The following is a 22,899-nucleotide window of genomic DNA, read 5'->3' as shown; positions in this document are numbered from 1 at the left end:
AATACAGGATAAAAAAAGTAACTTACATAAACAAGGGAAAGTGATTGTTCATATAATTAAATCATAAGTATTTAAAACATTTATTGTATAATCAAAACTTTTTATTATAATATAACTTCAATACAATACGCATGATAAAGAAAATATAAACAGGTATCACTGGGTGAGTTGTAAAAGTACTTCATATTTAGTTTTGGAAAAAACAATACTTATAAGTAAAAAAAATGATATATAAACTAATTTGTACAAATTATTTTATATAACTAACTTGTTTAAAATTGATTTATAACTCATGCATATATTAATTTAGTTTCATAAAAACAACATTGTATTCTTTCTCTCCTATAAATATTAGGAAAAGACTTCACAAACTTCCGAAAAAATTGTTTTGTTCTGTATTTTCTTTCCTACAAGTGACCATGAGTTTTCTTCAAGCATGCCTATAGAGGATGATATCTTTTATCTGAATACAAGCACCAAAACCCTATTAATGCAAGACTATAAAAACAATCTGCTCATCTTTAACAGTCTCTTTTTCCCAGAAGAACACAACATTTCTCAAGGAAACCCTTCTCTTACCCCACACTGGTGCAATAATCAGGAACACCTTGGGTGAAACCAGAACACAGTAGAAAGACCAACAATGCACACGGACTGCAACAACCTGCTCTAATAGAAATTATGCAATTGAAACACCACTGTTAAATTCCTAAATACCCTCTAGATTTCAATTGTCATTGACTCCATTTTCTAAAACACTTCCAAACAAAATAAAAGGTTAAAATAACATATAACATCACCGTTGATTTTCTATGGAACACTGCATTGGAAGAAGCAAGTGAATTATACAAGTACTTTTAGGATGAAGACGCTAATTGCTTCATTTTAGCTTGTAAAATAACTCCAGCTTCATCTGCCACGTTTTTCTTTTTGGATGCAACCTGCAGTGAGATTTGTACAAATTCATTTTTCTTTTGGAAATAAGGTAAAAGGTAATATGAGAACTCTTCTTAAATTCATTTCAAAAAACATTGTGAAAAAAGTAATTGACTTGAACATCGTCCAGGGGGGTGGGGAGGGGAAGATGTGTTCGTTAAAAATAATAATAAAAAGAAAAAACATTTGGGGGCAAATTATTTCGTGGTGGTACCTGTAGCAGAAGAACCCTAGCTATAATAAAACACATACCCAAAGTACACAAAAAAATATTGTAGAATATTTCACACAACAGGATACTAAGCATGTGTTTAAAACTTTGTGGGGACATGCATGCTAGCTTGATTGATAACAAATGTGAACTCCTATGGCAGCAACCCAAATCCAGCAGTGAGAACATGGTAGATGGAATTCCAGCGTGTAGAAGAGGCATTGTATTATAATAAATAAAAAGTATAGACAAACAACGTACAAATACGTTGTAAGTTGCAAAATTCATCCAAAAGTACACATCCTAGAAACTTATGAGAAAACATCATAAACCTCGTAGCATTAGTTTGAAGTAGAGAGAAACTAAAAAAAAAGGAAAAGAGGAAAAGAGATCAATTTGACAAGCTCAGAGAAATAAAGAGATCAGAATATGAAATAGACATGAAGTAAATACGAGAAACAAAAAAATTGAGGAAGAAAAAGAAACAAAATAAAAGAGACTTGTGAACAGAGGGACTACTTGAGAAAACCATATCAGTTGTTTGCCTGAGATAGTCTCCTTAACTGGAGATGTTAAGGGTATTCAGTAAATGTCTCTCCAATGTTGGGTTTGGTTTAGCAAAACACTAGTGCTTAAAACAAGCTAAATGGAATGGTCCCTGGACAATCAGGGACTCTTCAAGTGTGTATTTTCCTATAAGATAATTGATGCTTTTTCCACCATGTCCATAGCCGTGATTGTCACCACGACTACTATGGCAAAAGTGGCCATCATAGGGAATAGCGAGAAACCCATGAAATCATAGCACTATAACGACTTTTTGCAGGAAATCTGCCGCACCATAGTGTCCTAGAGCCACCATGTCCCCTATTTAACAACATCTATCTTGAGCAATCACTCTCCACAATAGAATAATCACATTTAATGTAAATTACATAATTACCACATTCAATACAAGATGACAACAATTTATGTTGTAGAGAAATGCTACCAACACACCTATTCTGTAGGCTTTCACGCTTTGTTTAATGAATCTCCTATTATTTTGTAGTCTTTGATAAATTACAACCAACAGAATAGGCTGTGACAGGAAAAGAGTGTTGCTAGCACTTCTCTTATGTTGTATTTGAGCGTAGTATAACAAGTTCATGTCGAAAGCATGCTTGCACTTAAACCTAGAACAAAATTCTCAACTCAACACGCAAGAGTTGCTTCAAGATCTATTTGGATAAACCTTTTCATCTGTACTTCAAATAGAAGAAAAAGAAATAGTAATAATCATAATAATAAATGAAATAAATTTCTCTAAAAACAAAACTTCACTTATGCACAAATTATCAACACATTCGATTATGCATCCCCATTGAAATGCTTTTCCCATCTGAAACACTGCCCCAGTTAATTTAAACACGTACTAAACCACAAAAGCTCGGCAAGGCAAACCACAGAAATCTAGAAAAATGCAGTACCACACAAGCTTTTATTGCACTATTGCAAAGAGTGATTATTTACAGCATATAGTTTATAGAGCGGATAGAAAAAACATCAATAGATTTTAATAGCAATTCATGACAAGCAGTGCATCCGTAAACAACAGCTTGCTCGGAGCAAGATACGCAAGAGGAAAGGTACCTCAACAAGTTGTTCAAAGTTTGACTTGAGCAGGTTGATTTTCCGCTCGCAGTAATCTTTTCCTTCATCCATAGTTTTCTGTTTCCGCATACAATCACAATCAATGAACAAGTAACAAACTGCACAAAGCTCTCTCGAATTCGTAAAACCTAAATCGAATACATAAAACCTAAATGCGATGCAGAAAACCTAAACGCCACACATAAAACATCAACGCGACACATGAAACCTAAAAGCCATAAATGTAGAAGCGTAAGGTTTGACCTCGATGAAGTATCCGGTGCCGACGTCGATCAAAACGTGGGTGGAGTCGTGGAGAGTAGCGGGGACGTAGAGGGAGGCGGTGAGGGGGACGAGGATTTGGCTGGCGGGAGGGCGGACGGCGAGGTCGTTGAGGGCGGAGGAAGCGATCTCGAGGCGAGTGGTGGCGCTGCGAATGTTGTTGAGACTATCTTGCAGAAGATTCACTTCCAGATCGCTTTGTTCTTTCACCGCCTTTAACTGCTCCACGCTCATCCTCTCCAAACCCATCGAACCACTCTTCCAAGAACCCATTCAACTCTCTCTCTCCAATGCAACTCCTTCAATTCGATTCGATTTCGATAGCAATTCCCAACACCTCAACTCAACCCACACCTACTAAACCTCTTCAAGGTATTAATTATTATTTAGTGTGATAAATAATATTATAACTTAATAAACCAATTTTAATACATGAAAGTTTATGTATTTTTTTTAACAAATTAACATAAAAGACCAAATTAAATTTTTTTAAAAATTTAAAGAACTAAATTAAACAAAAATAATAAGAAGATCAAAATGTATCAAACCAATATTAATTAAACTAAACTAAATGGTTGAAAGTTTTTTTTTTGGTGGTTTCTAAATTTTTCTTTCGACATCTCAAACCAAAGAAAGCAGACAGAAAAGGCGAAGAAGAGTGAGGAAAGCGAAACTGGATTTGGATACGGCCCACAAGGCAGCAATTACATAGCCCAATTAAATGGCCCTAAAAAATGAATGTGGGTCCAGATTGAGTTTGCAAGTAAGTTCAAAAAGTCCATCATATGAGGGTTTAAATATGGTCCCAAATCATAACATGGTTTTTAACTTGTTTCACCCCGACATTTAATTCCAGGGACCCATCAATTATTGGAACCTGACCCTTCTGTTTAACAATAATTAAGAAAACATGTTGGCATCCTAAATTCGAAAACCCCACCAATAATCCATTCATACAAAAGTACAACATCAACAAAATCATCACTTCCCAACTCCCAGACAAATCCTTCCCTCTTCTTTTTTCACATCTTTCCTCTGCTTAAATCTCTTTTTCTCCCATCCCGCCATATTCTTTCATCAAATCATAAAATCACAAAACCATATTTCAATCTTATTATCTTAACCAAAAAATTTCACAAGTGCGTGATAGATCATGTTCAACAAATCCTGTGTATGTTGTACTATCTTGTTATGTACCACTAAAGCCTGACATAATTAGTACACAACTAACGTTGACATAATTATGTCACATAATGTTAGAACAGCTATTAGAGAGCTAAGCTCATTAATAGATTCATTTTCTGTTCGTGTAGAAAAGAATTACAATCATTTAAATATTTTTTATTATTGACTAAATTTATAAGTAAAAAATATATCTGTTATGCACTGAAAGAAGTGGTCACGTGCTTTTTATTATTTAAAAAATAAAGTATAAAACGACTAAAGACTTGCCCTGTGTAAGTTTTATCAGAGATACTCTGCAAGGCTGTAAAACTTTTCTCAAACAAATAAAGGATACAAAATTTCACAGTTCTGCTTTTTTTATGCCCTTATAAATGATTGGTACAGTTCTTTTAGTTACACTAATAGTTTATAATGAAATTTATTTACCCTCATTTATACACTTTGAGCAGAGAGATAAATGAATATCCCATTTTCAGAAATTCCACTTGACCTGGCCGTCCAGAAAGGATTTCTACTCTTGGCTACATGACTTAAACAGCTTATCAATATATGTCAGGAATCTTATAAATCAAATATAACTATATTCAATTTCCCTTCAAATGGTGCCTGAAATATGTCAGGCATCTTATAAATGAATTTTAAATTTGGAAGATATCTGAAATAGAATCCCCAAAATAGATTATGAAAGAAAGAAAGAGATCAATGCTTCAGGTGATCCTTTTGCCACTTGAACTCAGCTCTCAGCATTGTGTTAAATTTGTGTATTGTGAGGCAGATAAGGCAGGGTGCAGAGGCACATGGTAGTTTGCAAGGGCGTGCCAATAAAAGTCAAAGACATAACAACCAGTTTAAATATGCCATTATTGAGATGCAACACATCAGCCAAATTTGAGTTTTTTTAATTATGCATATATATAGATAGCAGTGTGTATCAGTAAAAAAACCAGGATTGACTGTTGCATCAAATGCACCAACACTATCTTTTGTTTTCACCCTTGTGAAAAATAATGTGAAAACATGAAAAACAGTGACCATTAGACCTATGTGAGTAGATCTTTATTTTCAAGAGTTGAATACAGGCTGTACCTAACCTTATCTTTCCTTAAATACAGAAATAGCCAGAGTACAAGTTCCCAGAAAGAGTACGTGGAAATTACAAAAACTGGCAGAGAACCAAAGATGCTCCAACGAAATCAAACATGGTGGTCACTGGTCAGTGGGCTTCTCAACACCCAAATGAATTTACTTGTGGAATAGTATATTTATATTTATATAGCTTGGCCACACCAAGTTCAGAAGAAAAAGAGGGGCCAATTTGCAGCAGATTCAAGAACAGAAAGCACACTGAAACAAATACGGATTCAAAATTGAAACGTCATGCAACAAAACGAGTTGCTGAATACATGGAAACAAATAAAGTGACAAGTGAAGGAAAGAGGTAAAGAAAGAAACAGATGGGCTTTTATTCACATCACTGGCACCCCCAAAACAATCCACTTACATACAAGAAAACATTATTCTCACGCTGATCAATCTAAGAAATGGCTAAGAATTGAAGATAAAAAAAATCTCAAAACAGTAGTCATACGGAGTACAACCAGAGCTTTTTTCTTCTTCTTTTATCTTTCACACACCAGTCACCTCTGAAAACAACAAAGACAATCAAGGGGCGTGAAAGTAGAGGAGATTGAGACAGAGCATAACTCACCAACAACAGCTGCACCAATTTCACAACATTACCACCTTAAACTAACCTCAAAACATGCCCCAAGACCAGCCAAGAGGCATGAATTCTCATTCTCAACCCATGTCGGAATGTAAAGTAGGACGCTCCAACAATCTGGGAGTGACGGTTGAATTTGGGAAACACAATCCACTCACCTCAGAAACAAGCTTCCAAGCACTAAGAATTACCTCAACTGCAACCACCACCACCAAACTTGTAGACCCGGTCAGTCAAAACTCAAAACCCACTACGCAAGTGAAACAGAAGCAACCATTTTCTTCTACCACCACAACAACATCACAAATTCAACCCCACTTCTACACCGACAAGCTTCAACATTTCAGCATCACAATTCCACACAGTATGTTATCACTTCATCACATTCTCCTCCAACAAAAAGCCCCAGAATCTAAAACAATTATCCAACTTTCTTAGCACCTAGTTAATTTTCCAAACCAGAAGCAGGAACTAAAATAAAACCCTAATTGAATAATTTCTTAATCGATGGACTTCTCCACTCAAAACTAAGAAAAAAAAACCTAACCCTAAGAATCTCCTGCTTCACCACACACAACAAAGCAACAGCCACAACACGAGATTATATATATATATATATATATACCAAAAAAACACCACCACCTTCCTCCACCACCATCGTTACCCAATCAACGATGCTCGCCATCCCTCCGACCAGAATTCCCAGGTCCGCCGGACAACGAAGCCAGCAAATTCAGATGTCCCGGAAGGTAATTCCCCACCCTAGCCGCCGACGCTTCTCCGATGGCCTGCTGCTGCTGACGTTGGTGATGAGCAAAGAGCGACGCCTGCTGTTGCGACACCGACACGGCGGCGGGCTGCACGACCATTTCTGGAGCGGCGGCGAAGCTCCAAATTTGTCCGAAATCGGGGCGAGCAGGGAGGGCCCACAGTCCGGGCGGGGTAGAGGGGCCCACGAGGGAGGGGCCCACGGAAACGGCGTCGTCCTTGGAAGTGTCATCGTCGGTGCGTATACGCTTGCCGAGGATGAAGGGCGTGGGAGCGAGGAGCTGCGGCTTGTGGTCGGAGGCGGAGGAAGGCGAGGAGAGAGACGCGGAGTTGGCGGCGCGTACGGAGAGGGAGACGGAAGAGAAGCTGGCGGGCGTGGTGCCTGTGCCGGTGGCGGCGATGATGGAAGGCTCGGCCTGGCGCAGGAGCCACTCGATGGTCTGGCCGTCTGACTTGTGACCCAGCTCCCGCGTTAGCTGGAAGACTCTGGCGGCGCAGATGATGGGCATTCGTATGCGGCGGCCGCGTCCGTCGACCTTGCTGTGGCGGTCCTTGGACGGTGGCTTCTTGACGGCCAACGCCTGGGGCTGCTGGCGTTGCGGGTCAATGATTGAGGCGTTAGAGACGCCGTTAGTGGTGCCGTCAGAGGTTGACATATGTGCGTGTGTGTGTTATTGTATTGATTTTGAGAGTGGGAATGAGAATGAGAAGATGAGATTACAGTGAGTGAGTGTGTTTGAATGAAAGCGTTGATGAAAGAGGCAAGAAAGCAAGGAAGGAAGGAGGGGAACAGCCCTCTAATGATTGAGCGGCAGCAGCTGGTGGAGACAGGAGGAGGGCACATGGGTGCTGGGCTCCACTACTCCTCTTTCCCACGCGCCTTCTCTCACTCTCCTACCCCTTCCCTTTTACCCCCCCCTCTTTTCATTTCTTCACCCCCCCCTTTCTTTATTCTTCCCATCAAAGCATAACTTTGTCCCTTTGCGCACCGTTTTTACTTTCAGTATTTAACAAATGGGACACGCTCTGTTCACCAGAGTATAGGGTACCCAGAGAACAGGACGCCCCGGGACCCACTTACCTTTATTTCTCATATTCTTTATTATTTCTCTCTTTACTTTAGTTATATCACACTTCTCTCTTCAATTTTTTTTTTTAATTATTACCATTATAATCATTTTCCTTTTCACAAATTTATTCTGAATTATTCATTAACAGCAAAGGGAAATAAAAAAAATAATGGAATATTAAATTAAAAACGTATTAATGTTTTAATATTCGGTTTCTTTATTAAATAAGAAGTAAGTAATGAAATCATTTACATTAGCTACTCTCGTTATCAGAGTGGAAGTTTCGGGTAATCTGTAGTTAGCTGTTATATCTTCACCATCCAATACTCTTTTGCCACGTGGCCTTCTTTCCAAGATATATCCAAATTATTATTTTTCCGCATTACTCATTTAATATTCGGCGTGAAACACGCTTTGCAAATATTGCCTCTCGGTTTGGGCTTTTACGCCAAAGCCCAATGGGCTAACAAAGTTCATTTCCCGTGCTTATAAAAAATAGAATCAAGATAACAAATTTCTTATCTAATTAATAAATACATTTTCATTATTATTATACACTAGTAGAAATATAGGCCATTATGATAAAATTAATTACCAGAGCATAAAACACAAAATTGTATTTAAATATGAATTTTTTTTCTATTAACAATTATAATCGTACAATGAATGAACATCTTTAATCTTTTATTATTAGTAGTATTTTGAAAATTATAAAGATTAAATAAGCTCATGTCTTTAACTATTACCACAAACATTACGAATTAATATTCGTTAAACACAACTATTTCATGAATAATCATGCATTAATAATTATTAATTAAGAAAAACACATTAGGAATGATAAAGTGATTTAGTAATAAAATTAAAAATAATGAAAAAAGTTGTGTGTTGAACTTCTTAGTAAAAGAAAAAAATGTGATTGTCGTTGATTAATTGGAAAGTGCCAATGGAAGAAAATTGTGGGGTACTTTCCTTTTCCAGCTTGCAAAACCCAATAAAGGAACTAAGACTATTTTAGTCACACACCAAACAGGACGTAAGTAAAAAGAAGAAGAAAAATGTAGGACTCATCCTTCCTAATTATAAAAGTAAAAAAAATAAATTATAATGATACTTTAACAATATTTTAACATCATCTATGTGTCATTATGTGATTGTTCCAAAATTACTTCATAATCAATGATAATAATCATGAATACCAATATGGACCAATCGAAAAATGACATATAAATGATGTTAAAATGTTGTCAAAGTATCATTATAAAAAAAATTAAAACATCATATAATATATTCTTCAAACATTTGTATTTTAATTCAAATTTATTATCAGTCATATTTTATAAAAGACTGTTTTATTATTATTTTTTTACAATTTTGAATCAATGATAAAATGTCAAAAATGCATGTTAGAAAATATATGGTTGATACTTAAATGTTCATAGTAGGATTTAAAAATATTTTCACCTGTTATATAGTGTCAAATTAATCCAAAGTGATGTATAAACAAGAAAAATAAACTATTCTTTTATTTTTTTTGTCCCATTTGATACTTATATAAATGTATGATGCAAAATGAGCATGACATTATTTAAATCTATTTTGATTTTAATAAAAATTTTCGCATTAAGTATAAATATAATTAGTATATAATTTTTTAAATTAAATATGGCAATAAAAATTAGCAAGTACATATCTATTTCATCATCATCTCCATATTCATACTTACTTTTATATTTTCTTTATTGTGATTTTTTTTAATAAAAAATATTTAACCAATATTTAAAATAGTAAAGATATAAGTACCAAACATAAATATGAACATACCGATTTCCTAATAATAAGATAAGATGAGAATAAAAAAAAAGTTATATCATTGAAGATGACGTTGTTAGAGTCGCATACACTTCTGTAATTGTCATTGGTATAGTGTAGATCACAATATATTTTTATATTTTATAGCATTTTAATTCTATAAATGGGTACTATATTAAAAATATATATAATTATATAATATTTACACATCTATGCAAATCTATCATTTATATAGTAAAATATCTTCTCCATATCAACAATCATAATACTAAAAGTTGAAAGAACTTATCTAAAAGAGATGTTTGGAGAAATGAACATGTCATTCTTCTAATATTTGCGATTATAACATTCTTACATGTTCAGAAAAAAAAAAATTCCTATAACCTACAATGTAAAATACAGTTCTAATTTTCTTTATCTATAATATTTACAATTTAAAACACACCCAACTATTTTTGTAGAAATATAGATATGAATGAAAATATGGGATAAGATAAGAATTTTGACAGTAATGTTTAATATATATATATATATATATATATCTTATCTACGGTTAAGTTGATCGAAAAAGAAATTCATTAGAAAAACAAAATATCAAATGAGATATGAATTCAATTATATAAAGAATTGATATAACTTTCTACCAAAAATTTTAAAATAATAAATTAATAAATTTTTCATCTTTATATAATGTTCTATCTTTTTATTTCTATTCCATATGAAACTTAGATTTACTATTGAATTTGTAACATTAAAAAAAACAAAAGAAATGTGAAAGCAAAACAGTCCTATTAGAACTAGAATCATATTTTGTGATGTTTGGATAAGTACTTCTTAGTTTGATTCTTCACATCGATAGTCACTTCTGGTCAAACTTTTAAAAACTGAAGGAAATCTCTATATATAGTAAGCAATTAACAAATAATGAAAAAGGAGAGGCCGTGATCTTAAAATAAAATAAATAAATTATCTAGTGCACACGGACATATTTTCCATATCTTAAATAGCTATTTTCATGAGCTGTCTCTTGCCTCTTCTGTAATATATTGATACTATATAGCTAAATTATTGATATTAATATACGCATAATGTGTTTCCTAACCACTACATTTTGTTTTTTAGTGAAAGCAACTCAAAAGGAGTGATTGATAACTATGCCAAGGATTTGATCCACCCTTTTTTTGATTTGCATACTCCCACTTCTCTGCTTGAAATGATGGAACATTCCATGCTAGCACATTAAAGTATTGGATCATAATCCTATTTCTGTATTTTTATATTCATACAAGGAATCTACTCACACATTCTTCTAAACAACATTTTTAATCACACACCATTCAACACTTAATCAATAATCGAAAGGTGAAAAGAAAATCTGCATCTGCTAGAATACAGCCCCGTTATGTAATATGTTAAAGAAATTAAAAATTATTTTTTATTTGAATGAAATAACATTATTAGTATTTAATGTCCGACATCTATGTACTCCGAGTGTTGTGGGTGAGGTAGGTTTGTGATAATGGACAAATGCTGGCCTTTCCTTTGTTAGTGGCCAGTTTTAAAGAATTCTGTAGCTCGTTACATTTTTACGAAATTGATGAAACTAAGTCAAAATTGGCGGCAGGATCAATACAGCGTTAGAAAAAAAAGTGAAAATTGAAAGTCGCCATTGGAAGAATGTACAATAGACAAAACTTGGCTCAAGACTGTCAAAGTCACCTGAATTGAAAAGGTGGTGAAGTGAAAAAAGAAATACCAGCACATACACATTGATGTCAAAGTCACATGTAAGAAGTTCAAACCTCACTGTTGCTAGGGAAAAAAGAAATACCAGCACATACACATTGATGTCAAAGTCACATGTAAGAAGTTCAAACCTCACTGTTGCTAGGGAAAAAAGAAATACCAGCACACACACATTGGTGTCACCTCAGAAACAAACATTGACTTGGTAGTTAAATGTTGTGACTTTTGAAAACATTTACGCGCATTGGTTTTGTAAATTGTTGCTTGATATGGAGCTAACTGTATAAGCTGCCTACGAGCTAATGAAACAGATCCCAAGCTTTTGCATCATTGGAATCGTCCGTGACAATAAAAAATGAAAAACAAAAATGGTAGCAAAAATAGAAAGAATTTCACAAGGTATTGAGAAAAATACAACAGATACTGTCATACAGTGTACCTCCAAAGATGTTAATTTTGTTCTCTTAAAGCAATATCTCCGTGTCCACGGTTTTAGCCACAAATACAGTATATTCCTCCATCGAAGGTTACGTCAAGAATATGCTTCCGAGGCTGAAATATTGGACGTGTATGAATATGTTTTCATGGGTGTAGAGCATGGAGATACTGAGATAAATTAGTTCTGAGTTGGAATTTTGTAAGGTAGTGGGATTCAGAGAAGGCCACTTCTGAGCAGATACATGTAAATCAGTCAGGATTCACTCGGGAGAACATTGTAGAAATGATAAATCTCATCTTGGTCCATGACACCAACCTCTGTCGAGCAAACAGAACAGCAAACTTGCTTGAATGTTTCACTGTTAGTTGAATTAGTGTCATTTCTATCAAATCTTTCACTCCCTCTATTTCTTTTTCTTGATCTTGAAGTATTTTGCTTCAAAACCTTGTCATTCCCGATTTTGCAGTTTGCAACAAATACTGCCCTGTACTGGGTCAAATATTTTTCATGCCTGCAAGAAACTAAAGAAGGTCGGTCATTCAATTCATAAGTCATAACCGACAGGTTAGTCAAACCAGTTACGAACAAATATAGTGTCATTCAACTATATTATTTACTTGGATAAGATACCCATTAAAAAGATGATCTTGTTCAAAAGCAAACACTAAATTTTGTGTCCTTTCTATAATACATTTCTCTGGTGGTTGATTTGAGATTAAAAGCAAAGAAACTTAATCTAATGAAATTATATGGTGTTTGAAATCTATATCAGTAGCGATTGTAGTAGCAGAACATCTGCATAAATATAATACCGATCCACGAGTAGTGCTGCTAATTGAAAACAGTTCATGCATGCAGTTGTTAGCCAGGAGAACACGCCAAAAGTAAAAGGTGAAAAAGGCCAAAGTTTAACAGGTTAGTGGATAGGATACAGTGATGGCGCTACAAAATTCTTGAACTTTTTCAAAAAAACTCATCTTCAAGGAGCAGAACCACTTTCTTTAACTAAAGTGTTAGTTTTTTCGAAAATAACAAATTATTTTCTAAGATCGATTCATTTTATCCAGAAAAAAAAAAAAAAAAGAAGAGGCAATCCCCTTGTTTAGAAATCCAGTAGCCAGAGTATCAAGATGTGTACAGAGAATTTTTGAAAAATGTTTACAGCAAAGCAATATATTAGTCTCGTCTTTATCGACAACGCATATTTTCTTCTTCCCCTCCTCTCCTTATGGGAAAGAATTTTTCCGAACACTAAATGATCCTTGCTAAACAGCATGGATAATTGTGCTTGTCATCTCTAATTGTTCTTCTCAATCTACCAATATAGTAATTCCTTATGCCAAATTAAAATGTTAGTTTATGTAAAAACATATACATATGGCCATGCAAGCAAAACAGTAACTCATGTGTGCACCTCTGACATTCCAGGCAGAGGGTAGTGAAGCAAGCAGGGCAGCTAAGCACGGCATCAGAGACACGTCCCTGCCTCTTTTTATGAATCCATTGTTCATTCTTATCATCAAGATCCGGGTCATAAAACTCTGGTTTGGTTGTGTAGTCTATTTCGTCATCGTCAGAAACTGGTATTTAAATTAAATAAAGAAAAAAATATATGGTTAGCTAGCTTAATGCTGGGTCACATGTTGCAAATGCTGCCGGGAGTTCACGGTAGTAAAGAAAGGATAACTTTCCACACATAATCTACCAGATGAATGATTGTAATGGTTGAGGTCTAAACTTATTGCATGGAGCAAACACACATTCCAAACTACTGCTCAACCCCAGTGGCCCAAAGAACACACTTTTGAATCAAAGAATAAACTACACCAGCAAATGCAACATGTTCAAACACCGTGCAACTTATTGGGGGAAAAAAGAACTTAAAGGCATATCAATTGCAAAATATGCATATGGAGTTCACAGATGCCAAATGACAATGCTAACTTCAATAGTGATGATAACAACTTCATAGTAGAAAGTAAAAAAGCAAGCATGGGTAAAATTAGAAAACTGTGACTGATTAACTTAAAGCATCAATACAGGCCAAGCACACTGATACGACCCAGCAGATTAGGCCCAAAGTCAAATACGTCTATAGAAGGAGATACAGTGAATAAAAACTAGGGAGGACAGGAATAAGAGAAAACTGTACAGCTGGCAGTAGGGAATATGCGTTAGAGGAAGTTAGTTACAAGGAAAACTGTTTATAGTGGAGGGGGGAGAGAGAGAGCAGGGGGGAGGAGGGCTAGGGAATGGACTAGATTGTTGGGTTTTCTTTGTCTTTCTGATATTTTCTGAATAGAATAACAGAATTGATCTTGATTCACGTTGATCAGATCAAATTTCCGAATATACTTCATATTTCCTATTTCTGTTGAGTTGATTTCATTGCTGGTTCTTATCACCGTGCAAATGCAACATGTTCAAACACCGTGCAACTTATTGGGGGGAAAAAGAACATAAAGGCATATCAATTGCAAAATATGTATATGGAGTTCACAGATGCCAAATGACAATGCTGACTTCAATAGTGATGATAACAACTTCATAGCAGAAAGTAAAAAAGCAAGCATGGGTAAAATTAGAAAACTGTGACTGATTAACTTAAAGCATCAATACAGGCCAAGCACACAATTTGAGAAAGAGCTGGACTAAACCAGCTGGTTTGACTTATATACAAGTGATTGGTCAGGTATCTGATCCAATTAAATCACAAACCTAGACTCAAAGGATTGGTTAAACTTGTCCTGGGCAGATTGTTTCTATAGTGGTGATTGTTTCTTGAGTTCTTCTCATTTTCTTTTCTTTTCTTTTAATGAGATAGATGACATCGAATAAAATATTATGTCATCTTATGGACATATGTCAGTGTTATTCTTAATGTCTTGAACCCATGACTCTTACATCTATTAACCTGAATACTCTTAAGTAATTACAATGACTAACACATGGTATCTTTATTTCTAAAGAAGATATAAAAGTGAGTTAGATACTAAAAGGTAATTCATAGCAGCCAAGAGAAAGGTTAAATTATGTTCAAGATACTTGAAATGACTATTTGAACCTGCTCTTTTCTCAGCTTCTTTTGCAACATAAAGCTAACATGTCTTGCACCAAACCTCTTAAAAAAAGATTTTGCATCAACTTATTAATCTAATCATATCCATGACGTTACAGTATCCGATCCAAGGTATGATCTAATCTCTACTATTTGTCTTCGACTACAATCATTCCACTCATTCAAAACAGCTAGTTAATTACAATTTGAAATGTATTCCATAATCATATGAGCGTTCGATATTATTTGAAGAAAACCATTTTTTAGGGCAAAGTATTCAAATCCCGAGTCTCACAAACACAATAGGGTTAGAAGCGATGACTTCACACTAAACAAGAAAGCATCCAGATAAACTGCAAGGTAAATTGTGACCGTGTTGTGTTATGTGTAAAAATTCATTGCATGCAAGTATATAGTCTTCAATCACAGAGATTTCATAACACCTCTCATCAAATTTCAATACGAGCATCCAAATTAGGGAAAACAAGCGATGAGTGTTAAAATATAATCCGTTTCTTTGACATTGAACCAATAAAATAAACTATTATGATGAAATGGACACACGTAATAATTAAAATTAAAAAAAAAAATTGAAAGTGTTCTACTGATAAGTATCAACTCCAACGTTTTGCATTTTCAGTTGAAGGTAGCATGAAGAAGAACGGAAATGAAAAAGGAAAAGCTGCAAAAACTTTAGGAAGGCGAAATTCGTTACCCGTTTGTTGCGAATTGGTGGGTGAATGTGTGACAGTGTTGCCTCTTACGCCATCATCTTCATCCATCTTTAGCTTGCTCAAAACTCTATCCAAATAATTTTCAAGAGACAAACGAATTGAACCCACCAGGTGTACTTTTTTCTTGTTTCTAAAACCGCGATTGAATTGGGCCTTGGCCCAAAGTTTAGGGACCAATTAATATAGTCTTTTTCTTTATGCACCCCTCGTAATTTTTAAAATAGTCATTTTATAACTTCTTTAAATTCTTTATTACCTCTCTTGAAAGCATTTTGAAATTTCAGGAAGATTTCTCGAAAAAGTTCTCCAGAATTTTCGAAACATATTTTCTACAAAACTTGACTTTCATAATAGAATTTTTAGAATAAGATTTCCGGAATAAATATTCTGAAACGGATGTAATATATTTCAATTTTTTGAAACATATGAGATGTATTCCAAAATAAAATTTTAGAAACAATATTTTCAAAACAAACTTTTCAAATATAAATACCTTTTGAAACGAGCTTTCATCTCTCTCTTCATCTTTTCCTTTTTTCTCAAATAATGCAATGAGAATTGTGACAACAGCCAAGCAACAGCACTAATTGCATGGTAAAATAAGAGAGTATTTTAGTCTTTATATTTGTAATATAAAAGTGCAGTTAGTTATCATGAACGTGTAAAAAGAAAATCTTTAAATATAAACGAAAGACCAGTGTTATTTATAGTTCAAGTTTTACTATTTTTTTGATAAAGGTATTTTCTTATCTTTTCCTAATATACTTTTTTAAGCACAATGAAAATTAGTGTAGCGATTTAAAATATCCTGGACAAACCCTTTTTTCTTTTGTAATGATCTGTAATGCAAAAATGTATGTTGTGGAAACTAGTTTGTTTAACGTATAGAAAAAAAATATATATTCCGAAACGTATAGATTCAAAATAATGCAATTTTTTTAATAAAAATTTATGAAAAGGGTGGAGGTGTGAAAATGAGAGAAAAGGTAAAAATACTTCGAAAAAAAGAGGTGCAAAAGATGAGGGGAGGGGTGGGAATAGAATGGGCCTAAATGAATGTAGACTTTAATGAAGGAAAGAATATTGAACTCAAAATTCAATCAATAAAACATTTGAATCATAAATAAAAAAACTGTATTCATTGATATTTATTATTTTCATACTACATAATATTAAATGAATTATTACGCAGGAATAGCACATGGGGTGGTGGCGCAGTTGGCTAGCGCGTAGGTCTCATAGCTTCTGAGTGATCCTGAGGTCGAGAGTTCGAGCCTCTCTCACCCCAATGTTCTTTTTTTCCAAAGCAAGACATTTTTTTTTTCATTGCCATATATATAACTTTTCGAAGTTAATTAACTTATTTTGATATACAAAATTAATTATTTGTAATAAAGAAATCATTCTGCGATTGGAGTTTAAATTAGTCATAATCTAACGAAGAATTTTTGCATTGATTGAATACATTTATATAAATGTAAGTATTTTAATTTTTTAAATTAAAAACACACACACACATATATTCTTCTCGTATTTTTTTACCTTCACATATTCACATTCATTTCTATACCAATTTTTAATTATTAAAACATTTATAATTTTGTACTTAATGTGAAAAAACTTGTATTAACTCTTTTTTGGTACTAGTTTCATAATTTATTTATAGGATACACATTTCATAATTTTTTTTTAATATTCTACGTTAAAAAATGTGAGTATCTTTTAATATTAAAAATATGATAATATCACATTTTTAAGTTATTTTTATTTTTTAAATAGTTATTTAATTAACATTTGGAATAATAAATAGATGAATATGAATATAGATATTTGTATATCTATTTGTTGATAGAGAATATGATGAGAGTAAAATAAAAATAAAAATAGGAAAGTTGATAAAAAATGAGAATGAAAATAATTTTTACTTGAAAATTTTAACATACCTAGTGGCAATTGCATTAGACTGAAAATATTGCTTAAAAAAACACTCATAATGCAACCTTAAACAAATAAATTCACAATATTTACATCAATACTATGGAATACGGGAAACTAGTACGAGAAATGATATCAAGTATTAAATTTAATTGAAAATAAATATATAAGTTATTATAATAGTAAAATACAAATTCAGACTAAAAAAAAGTACTTAAACTATCTTCAATACAATAAAGTTCAATGTAAAAACGTTATAATAATAAATATACTAATAAAAGGTGTAATATTCTTTAATTAAACACATATGGATAGATAACCATTTAATTAATAAAAGGAGAAGACAACTTACCATATATTCAAGATCAAATTTATGTATAATATTTTAATTAATTGTTTATGCCCAAGGAGATAACAACTTATTTATGGACAAGAGGATAACTTATATGTCTTTATAAATTTAAATCTACAATATACATAATTATATATTTTTGGATAGAAAGAATAATTTTTAAGTAATACCTTTTCTTTTATGAAATCATCTAAATATCTAATATCCAATATACATTAAAAAAACAAATAAGGAGTCATCATTTGGTTTATGTATAATTTGATCAAAATAAACTAATTGAAAAATTATTATTATGATTATTTGTTGACATAAATTTTTTCATATATATTCAATTTGAGATTAGTTACATTATTCTTTAATTAAAGTAAGAATGACAATAAGATGAGTGTACATTTTACTAGAAAAATTTACCGACAAAAACTCTTTAATGTTCAAATAAATAAAAATAAAAATAAATGAAGAATATGATATTAATAAATAGTAGGTTTAAAAGGTTCGGAGGTCTCTATATTTGGAGGTTTGTTTCAATTGGGTCCTCCAATTTTTGAAGTGATCAATTAGGTCCTTAATTTTGTCAATTTGAATCAATAAAAGCCTTTCTGTTAAATGCAGTTAACGCCGTGAAGTTTTTGAATATGTGGCACGCTGAAGCTTCTAGGTGACATCGTTTCAAGTGCATAGGTGGATTATAAAAGGATGAAATCCCTAAATTAAAAGGGTGTATTTGAAGGTGAAATCCCTAAATTAAAAGGGATTTCACCCTTATATAATCCACCTATGCACTTGAAACTGTGTCATCTGTAAGTGTCAGCTTGCCACATGTTCAAAAACTTCACGACATTAATTGCATTTAACGGAAAGACTTTTATTGATTCAAATTGACAAAATTAGAGACCTAATTGATCACTTTCAAAATTGAAAGATCTAATTGAAACAAACCCCAAACATAGAGACATCTGAATTTATTAAATCTAAATAGTATTAAGAAAAAGTATTGATTTTTCTACTCGGAAGTCTATGGACATTGGAAACATAACAGGTTTGTTACTATCGCTTTTAATAATATAATAACAACACATCTTTCTAATATTTCAAAGTTATAAGGAATTGCTATTATTATAATGAGTTCTTTATCATTAGTCTTCTTCGAATACTATTGTTGCTGATATATATATTATATGTGTGTGTGAAAAAGAGTCTAATTTAGTAATTTATTATATATAATTTTCAAATAACCTTATTTTATTTAGGATAAAATAATTTCATAAATATTAAACTGTTATTGAATATAAACATTATGATAAATATGATAAATCGGACAAGACTTCTATATTGTTTTTGTAATTATTTTTTATGAAATAAACTCTTTCAAAACTTATTTTTTAGGAACTAGATATATTCAAAATGAACTAATATAATCTTTTGCTTTTCTTATTCATGTTTCTCTTCAAATTGTTCTTTATATTTTTGTGTTGTTTGTACATTCAAAATATATTAATTACAATATATTATTTTTTTAAATATATTTTAAATACACCAAAAGTTCAACCACCCTCTAAATTGAGGATAGTATCCTCTATTGATTCCCATCCCACACCTTAAGTTAAATCATGATACTAAAATTGACGTAGGTGTTTATTCGATAAAATTAATCTTTAAGCCATGGATTGTGCGTTGCTATCGATTATAAATATTAGAAAATACTCGATTATAGTATTTGGATAATTTATATCGGTAAAATCAGTGTAGACATGAAACAGATATAATATAATTTGGAACAACATGCATTCCCATGATTACAAACTCTCCCAAACATCAAAATTTCAGTGACACGGATATACCTATCTGACATGAATTCACAAATCAAACTGATTAAGCTCAGCCTGATGCAAAGATCTTGACTTTTAGAAAATTTAGTCGTGTTTTTTTGCTTTTCAAGGAACTAAAAAAACACAGACAATTAGTCCTAGAACATATATCATAAAATTATTTCAACATGCCTACTCAAAAACGTTTTTAATATGAGAACTATGTATAGAAAAGGGTAATCACGAAACTCTGATTAAAAAGGTTTACTATTCGTGTTTCAAAAATACAAGTCCATGGTTTCCATTATACTTGTCAAATACTCTCCAATGCTTAATCCAATTAATCCAAGACACTTACCAAATAACACATACTAATTAATTAATTTTAGTCCTTGATTTTTTTAAATAATGTTCTAAAAATATACGTTATTAGTAATTAATAAAACTTTCATCCCATAAAAAACACATTTATAACATTTTGTAGGGACAAACACAAGAAATTTGATATTTCATAGAAACTACGAAATGCTTTATGATTTTGACTATGACCCTTGCATGGATATGTCATTGGCGTGTCCTAAAAAACCTCAACTCGAAGGTCTATTAACAAAGGCTTATTTCCTAATTAGGCTGGTAAAATACTGGGCAACAGGCAAAGACTTCCAAAATGGTTAAAATAAAATTTTCGAAATTAAAACGTTTTATACACACATAGGAGAAATATAAACCATGACTAACTAAATATTGCATAAAGGATGATCAATAATGGATGTTTGGAAGATGATCTGTACAAAATAACGCAGTACCTAAAGTCTCAATAATTGTGAGCTTTCATGCAATCCGCTTTGATCGAACAAAGTTCATGTTCATGGCCACGCAAAATAACATCTCTTACAATCCTCACAAGGACTTCTGCAAACATGGCAACGATAGTAATCTATTCACGGAACCCTTAGCTGCACAATAGTTTCCAGATTTTTAAGCACGAACAATACCTGCAGATACAAACTAACTATCACCACTTGATATCAACATACACCTTCATAATCATCAAAAGAGCATATATAAAAATTGAAAACCAAACATCGACACAATTATGTAACAATTTTATGGCCAAGTATAGACAGAAACAATGATCAAGCAATATGTAAGACTGTTCCATAGAGTGCCAAATATGACAACAGATACGATAAACTAAAAAATTCGACCGCTAACAAATTTCCCATCTATTTTGGTTCTACGAGGGGAATAAGCACACAATCCATTGAGCATTTTTTAAAATTTCCGACAAACATTAGAATTGAATGAGGTTTAGTGGAAAATAATCCATTTCGTGGGTTTTCACCATGACGCTGCAAAGCAGTAGTAAATCTTCATTCTTGAATCAATTACACATTTAATTGCCTTCAATATCCTAAATTCTGTTTTCATTTTCTCTTCACCCCCACTTCGTTCTATGAAACACAGCCTTAAGTAAATTTTGAGAAGGAAAACCCTTTTACATGAAGTGCAAGACTCCAGAAGTAAATAAAATAATTAGTTCAGAACTTTAAACCTCTTTCTCTTTGTTCCTGCAAAAACCACTTCTTTGTGCAAGAGTGCGGGACAACCAGCTCCATGCTCAAAAGCTCTCAACAAAGAGTTACCATTACGAACAATACACATCGATTTCAGATAAAAATATTGAGAAAAGGAACTACAAACATGAAACTATACAGAAATAAAAGAAAGTTAGGGATACACGTAACAGAATATAAACAGTTTAACAATTTATCCAGATGCAGTTCAGATCATTAACACCAGAAATATAAAAATGGCCACAAAATGAAATATACAGAATAAGTTTCTAAACCACCGGGATTGGCTGATGTACAAGAAGGCATGTTTATTTTCATGAGCATTAAAGCTTCGTCACTCTCTGTAGAAAGAAGGCACGAGAATTAACCTCAAGAGCGAATTTCGGTATCAGAACAACCAAGCCTAACAAGCTAAAATCCACAAGCTTAAATGCCAGCAATTGTTAATTATACTACGAACCAGAACACTGAGTTCTAAATGCAATCAAAGCCCAATAAGTTTCAAATCAAAGTAAAACCAATGAATGTACAACCAAATTCATATAAAACAAATAAAACACAGAACCACTTACACAAATTTCAATCCCAACTTTCCCAACCCCTTTCGGAACTGTCCTGCGCAGAGTCACCTGCATCAAAAGGATGCCGCAAATATATTCTAACAGTCCGGTGAACAGGTCTACCATTTCCCCCTCCCGCGCCACCGCCACTGCCACTGCCACTATCGCTCACATCAGACCTCGACCCACCATCATCGCCGCTGCTCCGCGTCCGATTCTCATAATCCGCATCATCGGTGGGCAGTTCATACCGACAAACGGGGCAAGAGTTATGCAGCCTAAGCCAAGGAATCAGGCAGTCAGCATGATACGCGTGCTTGCACGGCATCTGCGTCACCTGCGTGCCCTTCTCGAACTCGTCCTGGCAGACCGCGCATTGGTTCATCTCCGAGTTCAGCAACTCGTCGTCGACGGTGACTGTGGGGAGATTCTCGACGGCGTCCTTTGCGGCCGGTGGCGTGCCGTAACGGTTTGGGTCGTTGTCGGCGAGCAGCTGAATCAACTGCTCAAAGCCCGGGCCGAGATAGTAGTCGCCAAGGTTTGACGAGGGGCGGAACCCCGTGTCGGAGCCGAAGGAGAATTGAATGTTAGCGCCGTCGGCGCGAAGGTTCTGCAGGTAGTTCTGGAGGTAGGTCCTTGGGTCAAACATGTCGGCTTCGCGGCGGGTCCTGGAACCCGCGTTGAGCAAGAGAGGGAGCATGGTGTCGAATAAATCGAACGGGAGTTCGGGATCCATAGATTCTCCCCCACTCTCATGGGTGAAATTAGGGTTAGGGTTATGACTATGGTTATTAGGGTTCCATTCCTCCACGAAACCTTCCAGACAGATCGGGCAGAACGGTTCCGACTCATCGGTGCACGTGATCCTCTGATTGCACACGTGACAGAAAAATGGCTTACCACTGTCCCCGCCGGAAGACATCATTTGGTCGTCTTCTTCGTCGTCGTTAATCGCAACACAACCTCTTGTCTTCTCTGGTTTAGTTATTTTCTCTCTCTCTCTCTCTCTCTCTCTCTAGCTGATTGATGAAGATCTCTTTCTATATAACCTGGTGGGCTCATTTGACTGGG

At 33.8% G+C, this 22,899-nt stretch overlaps 4 protein-coding genes and 1 non-coding gene across 7 annotated transcripts; 1 reads left to right on the top strand and 4 right to left on the bottom strand.

The window, feature by feature from the left end:
- Positions 1–443: 443 nt before the first annotated feature.
- LOC106770841 (probable prefoldin subunit 5) lies at positions 444–3,424 on the bottom strand. Its single transcript, XM_014656667.2, has 3 exons — positions 3,044–3,424; positions 2,780–2,857; positions 444–941 (listed from the first exon to the last, which is right to left on the bottom strand). Exons 1-3 carry the CDS (start codon positions 3,332–3,334, stop codon positions 858–860), a joined length of 453 nt encoding a protein of 150 aa, XP_014512153.1. The 5' UTR covers positions 3,335–3,424; the 3' UTR covers positions 444–857.
- A 2,167-nt stretch (positions 3,425–5,591) lies between these two features.
- On the bottom strand, positions 5,592–7,631 carry LOC106772690 (transcription factor TCP7). The gene has a single exon (XM_014659237.2). It carries the CDS (start codon positions 7,391–7,393, stop codon positions 6,638–6,640), a length of 756 nt encoding a protein of 251 aa, XP_014514723.1. The 5' UTR covers positions 7,394–7,631; the 3' UTR covers positions 5,592–6,637.
- A 3,774-nt stretch (positions 7,632–11,405) lies between these two features.
- Positions 11,406–15,714, bottom strand: LOC106769912 (E2F-associated phosphoprotein). The gene is made up of 3 exons (XM_014655714.2): positions 15,578–15,714; positions 13,219–13,384; positions 11,406–12,315 (listed from the first exon to the last, which is right to left on the bottom strand). The coding sequence occupies exons 1-3, from the start codon at positions 15,642–15,644 to the stop codon at positions 12,057–12,059; spliced, it is 492 nt and encodes a 163-aa protein (XP_014511200.1). The 5' UTR covers positions 15,645–15,714; the 3' UTR covers positions 11,406–12,056.
- Positions 15,715–16,799: 1,085 nt separating this feature from the next.
- Positions 16,800–16,884, top strand: TRNAM-CAU. Its single transcript is given in 2 exon segments — positions 16,800–16,837; positions 16,849–16,884. It is a non-coding gene; the product is annotated as a tRNA-Met (tRNA).
- Positions 16,885–20,349: 3,465 nt separating this feature from the next.
- On the bottom strand, positions 20,350–22,856 carry LOC106769611 (E3 ubiquitin-protein ligase RING1). 3 transcript variants are annotated; one of them, XR_002669511.1, is made up of 3 exons: positions 21,841–22,856; positions 21,247–21,319; positions 20,350–20,686 (listed from the first exon to the last, which is right to left on the bottom strand). XR_002669511.1 is itself a non-coding variant. In XM_014655294.2 (2 exons), the coding sequence occupies exon 1, from the start codon at positions 22,751–22,753 to the stop codon at positions 21,848–21,850; it is 906 nt and encodes a 301-aa protein (XP_014510780.1). In that variant the 5' UTR covers positions 22,754–22,855; the 3' UTR covers positions 20,350–20,686; positions 21,841–21,847. The 3 variants fall into 3 exon arrangements, 2 of the variants coding, with proteins under 2 accessions (XP_014510780.1, XP_022641525.1); XM_014655294.2 differs by lacking the exon at positions 21,247–21,319 and having other exon boundaries at positions 21,841–22,855; XM_022785804.1 differs by lacking the exons at positions 20,350–20,686; positions 21,247–21,319 and adding an exon at positions 21,329–21,609.
- Between the last annotated feature and the right edge of the window lie 43 nt (positions 22,857–22,899).

The sequence above is a fragment of the Vigna radiata genome, chromosome 8 (assembly GCF_000741045.1).
Source record: "Vigna radiata var. radiata cultivar VC1973A chromosome 8, Vradiata_ver6, whole genome shotgun sequence".
NCBI classification, from domain to species: Eukaryota; Viridiplantae; Streptophyta; class Magnoliopsida; order Fabales; family Fabaceae; genus Vigna; species Vigna radiata.
Note: the sequence above shows the minus strand (reverse complement) of the source record. Positions and strands in the feature narration are given on the sequence as shown.

Bases quoted from the DNA above. Each gene is read 5' to 3' on its own strand.
- LOC106770841 (XM_014656667.2), bottom strand. From the start codon at position 3,334: ATGGGTTCTTGGAAGAGTGGTTCGATGGGTTTGGAGAGGATGAGCGTG. The intron at 2,858-3,043 runs GTCAAACCTTAC...ATGCGGAAACAG, and splicing joins GCACCGGATACTTCATCGAG to AAAACTATGGATGAAGGAAA. The intron at 942-2,779 runs GTACCTTTCCTC...ATCTCACTGCAG, and splicing joins ACTTTGAACAACTTGTTGAG to GTTGCATCCAAAAAGAAAAA.
- LOC106769611 (XM_022785804.1), bottom strand. From the start codon at position 22,753: ATGATGTCTTCCGGCGGGGACAGTGGTAAGCCATTTTTCTGTCACGTG.
- LOC106772690 (XM_014659237.2), bottom strand. From the start codon at position 7,393: ATGTCAACCTCTGACGGCACCACTAACGGCGTCTCTAACGCCTCAATC.
- LOC106769912 (XM_014655714.2), bottom strand. From the start codon at position 15,644: ATGGATGAAGATGATGGCGTAAGAGGCAACACTGTCACACATTCACCC. The intron at 13,385-15,577 runs GTAACGAATTTC...TTTAAATACCAG, and splicing joins CACCAATTCGCAACAAACGG to TTTCTGACGATGACGAAATA. The intron at 12,316-13,218 runs GTGCACACATGA...AGTTTCTTGCAG, and splicing joins CTCTGCCTGGAATGTCAGAG to GCATGAAAAATATTTGACCC.